The 6,615-nt window shown below is 37.1% G+C and overlaps 1 protein-coding gene across 5 annotated transcripts; it reads left to right on the top strand.

Moving 5' to 3' along the window:
* Positions 1-6,039, top strand: LOC103964945 (mechanosensitive ion channel protein 3, chloroplastic). Of its 5 annotated transcripts, none has more exons than XM_009377949.3 (14): positions 1-227; positions 548-789; positions 904-963; positions 1,238-1,395; positions 1,594-1,717; positions 1,807-1,904; positions 2,048-2,161; positions 2,566-2,626; positions 2,973-3,122; positions 3,312-3,422; positions 3,632-3,799; positions 3,899-4,012; positions 4,279-4,335; positions 4,970-6,039. In XM_009377949.3, the coding sequence occupies exons 2-14, from the start codon at positions 712-714 to the stop codon at positions 5,807-5,809; spliced, it is 2,133 nt and encodes a 710-aa protein (XP_009376224.2). In that variant the 5' UTR covers positions 1-227; positions 548-711; the 3' UTR covers positions 5,810-6,039. The 5 variants fall into 5 exon arrangements, with proteins under 5 accessions (XP_009376224.2, XP_009376222.2, XP_048437418.1 ...); XM_009377947.3 differs by having other exon boundaries at positions 1-231; XM_048581461.1 differs by having other exon boundaries at positions 1-231; positions 548-793.
* The last annotated feature ends 576 nt before the right edge of the window (positions 6,040-6,615 follow it).

The raw sequence follows: 6,615 nt of genomic DNA, 5'->3' as shown, positions 1-6,615 counted from the left end.
CAACCACACACAAAATCCAAAACGCTGCACTTTCATTTGACCACGCTGCCACCGCGGACGCGAAGCCGTGTTACCTTGCACCTCCCGGCGCACGTTAGCACTTCCCCAGCCTTTTTTTGGGGCTCTAACCTTCTCCACAGTTCCCACAACTCCCTTTCCCTCTCTCTCTCCCCCTCTCCCCCTCTAAAAACCAGCTTCCACTACAAGAAAGCCTCTGCTTAAATCCAGTAGGTAATTCCACTGAATTATTTCCTTGTGAATTTTATCATTTTTCTTTTACTATAGCTTCCTCAGAAAATTGGAATTTCTAGTAATTTTTATTATTTCTCTCTATTTAGTTCTGAATTTTGGTTTATTATTTCAGGATTTTTTCACTTTTTTTTTATGGATTTTATCTGTGTAATTTGTTGTAGAATTTTAAGCAATCTAAAAAATTTAACAGTAAAATTCATTTGCCTAGTTTAATTGCAAGTTCTTAGCTTTATAATTATGGGTTTTTGTTTACGATTTGAATATGAAGTGAGAATTTGAAGTTTGGGTTTGGCAGGTGTTGTGTTGGTGTACATATTTGGTAGTGAGAGAGAGAGAGAGAGAGAGAGAGACCCATAATTTGAAGACATAGTCTGATTAGGTTGAAAGGGGTAATCTGATTTTCGACGGCATTACCTTATTGTTGCTCAAAGTTACACCTCTACTGCTTGAGAATCAACCATGCCTCATGCGGCTGCTACGAGGTTTTTGTCTGATTGGAGAAGTCACAATAATCGTGGATGCCGTAATCCAGATGCTGTATGTGAGATTTCTTTGTGGTCTTTTTTGCTTCATACTATCTTCGTGCTTAAGAGTTTACTTTTTTTTTTATGGAGTACTAATGGAGTTTTGTAATTTTTGTTGGGTTAAAAGTGTCTTGTAGGAAAGGGTCGAGTGCATACGGTTAGCGTCAATCTTCCGTCACATGGTTTGGTATGGTTTTCTCATTGGTTCAGTTCTTTTTTTCTTTCCAGTCGCTGTTCGTTGATTTGGTATGCAGTATGCATAATTGTCACCGGAGTTCTGGGTTTTCTATTTCCCTTTGTGGAACTGTTTGTGTGCGTGCTCGTGTTTCTAAGATTTGCTCATCATTCCTTGTTTCAAGGTTTTGTCGAGTGGATGATTATAGTGTAGTGCTTGCTTGGTCTGTGTGTGTGAGTTGAAGGCCATGAATATTCATTTATGTTTTGTTACGTTTAATTGTTAGCGACAGGGTGCCTGCAGTCTCCATCTTTTAAGCAGTGTACGTGGCCCAATAGGTCCAGTTTCTTCCAGATGCAATGTCTTCGTGTGCAGATCTGTTTTAGGTCCAGGTGGAGGAAACGGGGCTCCTGTTCTGAAATCTGCTACTCTTGTTTTGACAAGGTATGTATACGCATTCCCAACTGAATTCTCAATTCCTTTTTTGCTTTCATTAGAGAACTGCACACACAGCATATAAGGTATTAAATTTTGGGTACGACATTCTGTTTAATTGGAAGCCATGCCTCATCATATTTTCTCTCTCATTAATATTGAAATGTGTGGTGTCCAAAGAAATATACATGTTGACATATTATGCAGGTCCTATGGTACTTTATGTGGAAGCCCTGCTTTACTTAAATTGATCCCAGCAGTGGCTATCATTGCTTTTGCTGTTTGGGGTATTGGGCCACTATTGCGTCTTGGCAGGGTTATTTTTCTTCGAGTAAGTTATTCTTGCATCACACCTTGCCTGTAGACATGGTTTGATTATGTTATTGAGCTGAATAATTCTTCCATGGTGAGTTTCTGCAGCGGAATGATAATACTTGGATGAAAAGTAGGTCACACTATGTCATGACTTCTTACCTTCAGCCCTTGCTTCTCTGGACTGGAGCGACACTTTTATGCAGGTTCACTTCTACATTAGAAGTAGTTAGTTTCAACTTTCAAATTACAATTTTGGGAACGAAAAATAATGCTAATGTATTCGCTTGTCTTAACCTGGTATTTGTTTCCAGTCTATCTGCACTAACTGCCGTAATGTTCATTTCAGAGCATTTGATCCTGTAGTCCTACCTTCAGAAGCTAGCCAGGCTGTCAAGCAACGTCTTATAAATTTTACACAATCATTATCTACAGTGCTGACATTTGCCTATTGTTTGTCAAGGTGAGTACAATTCTCTGCTGTTATTATGTCTCAAAGAAATTTCTTTCATGATTCTGGTGGTCAACCAGTAGATTGGTCTCCGATGAATTGCATTTTGATATTTGTTTCTTTCAGAAGGAGTCAAGCAACTTCTTATATTAGTTAAAAGTAATTTGAACATTGAAAATGGCCTAATGGCCTAGTTCAACAACTTTAGTTCTTCTTATATTAGTTAAAAAGTTAATTTCATTTTGTTGGCTTAGTTTTTTTATTTTGCTGCTATGCTCTATACACGGATGTGTCTGTGTGAGTGTTATTTTTCTTTTGTCCATACTGGTCCTATAATCATTGTGGTTGTTGATTCTGATGGCTCTGGTTCTGGGGTTTAAAATTTGATTTGCTATAGCAATACTTTTTGTTTACAGCTTGATTCAACAAGCACAGAAGTTCTTTATGGAGACAAGTGACCCAAGTGAAACAAGAAATGTATGTTTTTCTTACTTTCTCAGTATGCAACTCCTTTAGTTCCTTGTTTAAATGTATTGTTTTCATACTTTCTTTTGGAAAAATTGATTTCCCTTTCCAATTAGCAATGCTGAAAGGGAAAATGTCGTTGGTGTTAATGCAAAAAAATAACAAAATGTTACTCATTATCATCTACATTAGCTTCTTTTTACCATTTTTGCAATATATGTAGCATAGTTTTACTTTTCCTGTCAAAATTTTGTTATTTTGTGATTTTGTAATAATATAGTATTATACCTATCTTGGTGGCACTTATAGCGTATAAGATCATTTTTCTTTACATAATCATTGTATCTTGCTTGGACAGATGGGCTTCAATTTTGCTGGAAAGGCGGTTTATTCTGCAGTTTGGGTTGCTGCGGTATCATTGTTCATGGAATTGCTGGGATTCTCAACCCAGAAATGGGTAACGGCTGGGGGTCTGGGCACAGTATTGCTTACCCTTGCTGGTCGTGAGGTAGCGATTTTCTTCCCCTGACATTGTAAACTGAAACAGCTGCAGTTCATTGATCATAACTACAAATATTTTTTATCTAGTGTATACTTTTGTTCAAATACTATTAAAATGTATAGTTTCTTTCAAGGTTTTTCTGACAACGTTGACCTTAATATTTTTATTTATTTTTTAATATTTTTTTTAACTCAGATATTCACAAACTTCCTTTCAAGTGTAATGATCCATGCCACACGCCCATTTGTTGTTAACGAATGGATCCAGACTAAGATTGAAGGTTATGAAGTTTCTGGTACTGTTGAGGTTTGTACATATCTTTGTTAATCTATCATCAAATGAGAACAACAGTTAGGAGGAAAAACATATTGTATGTGCATTATTACTTCCACCTTAAACATAAGCGGGATTCAACAATTTAGTTCTTTCTGCTAAATAAATATTGGAAGTGAATTTCTTATCTGCAATTTGGCCCCTTTTATTTATTTTTTGATGAATTTGATATATTTTACCAGCATGTGGGTTGGTGGTCTCCAACAATTATTAGGGGCGATGATCGTGAAGCAGTTCACATTCCAAATCACAAGTTCACTGTAAATGTTGTCCGGAATCTTAGCCAGAAAACTCATTGGCGAATCAAGACCCACCTTGCTGTCAGTCACTTGGATGTAAATAAAATTAATGTGAGTATTAATTTAGTTCACTGGCTTGTGACTTGTTCTCTGGAATATTGCTTGTTCTATCATGTCATACAATAACCTCGGTGGCATTGCTGTCGACAGACTATAGTAGCTGATATGCGCAAGGTTCTGGCAAAAAATCCTCAAGTAGAGCAGCAAAGGTTGCATAGAAGAGTTTTTCTGGACAATATTAATCCAGAAAATCAGGCTCTTATGGTAAGGCTTTTATGCTGTCATTTTTCAAAGTTATGAACTTTTCTACTCAAAAAAATACATGACGAAAATTGTTGGTCTTCCAATTCTTCACTTTGATTCCCAAGGTCTTCATAGAACAAATGGGAAAACTCATTTGATTTTCCAATTGATCTTCAATCTCCATATACTCTGCTCCTCCCTTTTGTTTTCTTCTTTTTTTATTAACTATTTTTTTAATGATTGTTCTTATCTCAAGTTTGTCTCATAAACGTACAATTTTGTGACAGATTTTGGTGTCTTGCTTTGTTAAAACATCTCATATTGAGGAGTATCTCTGCGTCAAGGTAAATACTATTTTATTGGTAGAAGCTTTATGAAATAATGATGCCCGAAAAGCAAAATTATATAATAGAATCTGATAGTATAATTCTTGACCAACTTTGAAATGGACGCCGATACAAATTTCAGGAAGTTTTCTAGAGATGCTGAGTAATAATGACCTTAAAGCCATAGTATGAGAGTAGGTGCTTTCTAGTTCTCAATTCTGAAAGTTAATGCTGAGATTTATTTAGTACAATGGGAATCCATAACCTTGTCTGAATATTCCGACTGTTCGTGGATCTTCCCATCACATACTTGTTCCACAAGCTCATAGTGTCACATAACCTTGGATGTGGATTGTATCATTCGTGTTGTTTGCTAATTCTGCTTTCCAAGTTCCTTGTTGTCTGCCTGAACTTTGTAGATGTTTATGGATATCGTAATACCTTTAAATATTGGGAAGTGTTATTGGCACTCCAAAAATCTCATTCTACACTCCTCACAAGTGTATTTTTCTTTCAAAATATAGAAAGTTTGGAGTGTAGAATGAGATTTTTGGAGTGCCAATAGCAATTCCCTAAATATTTCATTGTAATTATAGGCATTGAGAAAACCTTGAATGTATATCTCACGAACTCTATTGATGAAATAATACAGGAGGCAATACTTTTGGATCTTCTCAGAGTTATTAGCCATCACCATGCCCGGCTTGCCACACCCATCCGCACAGTCCAGAAATATTACAGTGAGGGTGACTTGGAAAACGTGCCATTCGCTGACACCATTTTCACTCGTTCTAGGGCAGCCACTAACCGTCCGTATCTACTTATTGAACCATCTTACAAAATCAGTAGTGACGACAAAGGCAAGGCTTCGACTCGCACAACGCGTGCAAATGGAGAAAAACAGGCCCAAGCTGAAGCAGCCTCGCCATCTGACTCCAAGGGATCAGATGCTAAAGCTGGGCCAGCCGTAACACATGCACAAACTGACGATAAGGCTGCAGTGACTTCAAGTTCCAACTCAAGTACAACCTCTAAGGCTTCTGAAATGCCAACACCCGAACCCCAAACATGGAATCCCACATCTGATGATTCAGTTAGAAACAACTCCGAAATGCTGCAGTCCAAGAACGAGAGTATAAAATATCCAGGGAAGGAGACAACAGGAGCTGATTCCAAAGGTGTGTCTCCACAAAAGGTGACGGCTAAGAAGCCTCATGTTGCTTCACCCGAGACTGGTAGTGAAAAAGCAGATGTTCCTTTGACCATTACACAGCCAAAGCAAGATGGCGAGAAGCCTGTTGCAGCACCATCGACAGCTAGGCCTCCATTAGAAGAGAATATTATCCTTGGCGTTGCTTTGGAGGGCTCAAAGCGAACGCTTCCAATCGAGGAGGACATGTCTCTATCTCCTACTGCAGTATCAAAAGAATTCAGTGGCAGCCGTAATGGTGGTGGGTCTCCTTCCGTTGGCACGGATGTGAAGGATGGTTAGATGTCCATGCGAACTGAATAGCAGGACCGAGAAGGCTACGTACAATGTCATATTCTAATTGAAGTGTAAAAATGCATGCGGCTGAGTTTTTGAAGCTGCCATTACATTGTCTTCCATGATTGTTTGAAAATTTGTTGGTCTCAGTCCGAAACGACCAGTTTCTCCCATGCCCTGTAATGAATAACTCAAAGTAATGAAGAAAAAAGGTACCCTTACGACGGGTTTACTAACCATTTTGTTTTCAGTTTTTTTATTTTAATATTTTTGCAAAATGAAAATTTAAACGAAAAACATGTTAGGTAAGTGAACCAGCTTTTAAATGAAAAATGAATCGGCTTTTAATACAAAATATGCGCAACTCACATATCAATAAGAAAACAGTTTTTCAAGGGCCAGAAAGCATTGTGTATAGCGCTGTTCTAAAAACTTCCATTTAGTGTCCTCTAGACGCTATGCGGGTGATCATCGTTTTGATTAATCTCTATACATTTGAAAATTAAGAAATGACGTCTAAACTTGCTTAGTCACCCGTGTAGGTCACGATTTTTACGTAGACAGAAAATAATTAACTTTTATTTTTTCCATAATTAAGAGACGTGTTGAGTACAATGACAAACACTTATTATATGCTTGTTCCCCATATTTTCAATATGTTCTAATACTTTTACAATTTATGTGTCATTCTATTTTGCAATTCATATATTTCAATATAATAATTTATTTTAATATGAATAGACATTTATCTATATGTGATATAATAAATTTAATTAAAATTAAAAAAAAAATGCCTAGGCTATGCTTAGACA

This window comes from the organism of the source record quoted next, unplaced genomic scaffold (genome assembly GCF_019419815.1).
Source record: "Pyrus x bretschneideri cultivar Hongxiangsu unplaced genomic scaffold, Pyrus_bretschneideri_v1 Contig17, whole genome shotgun sequence".
NCBI classification, from domain to species: domain Eukaryota; kingdom Viridiplantae; phylum Streptophyta; class Magnoliopsida; order Rosales; family Rosaceae; genus Pyrus; species Pyrus x bretschneideri.
Note: the sequence above shows the minus strand (reverse complement) of the source record. Positions and strands in the feature narration are given on the sequence as shown.

Coding starts and splice junctions, on each gene's coding strand:
- LOC103964945 (XM_009377949.3), top strand. CDS start 712: ATGCCTCATGCGGCTGCTACGAGGTTTTTGTCTGATTGGAGAAGTCAC. Junction 964..1,237: donor ATCTTCCGTCACATGGTTTG/GTATGGTTTTCT, acceptor TTTAATTGTTAG/CGACAGGGTGCCTGCAGTCT. Junction 2,162..2,565: donor TTTGCCTATTGTTTGTCAAG/GTGAGTACAATT, acceptor TTTTGTTTACAG/CTTGATTCAACAAGCACAGA.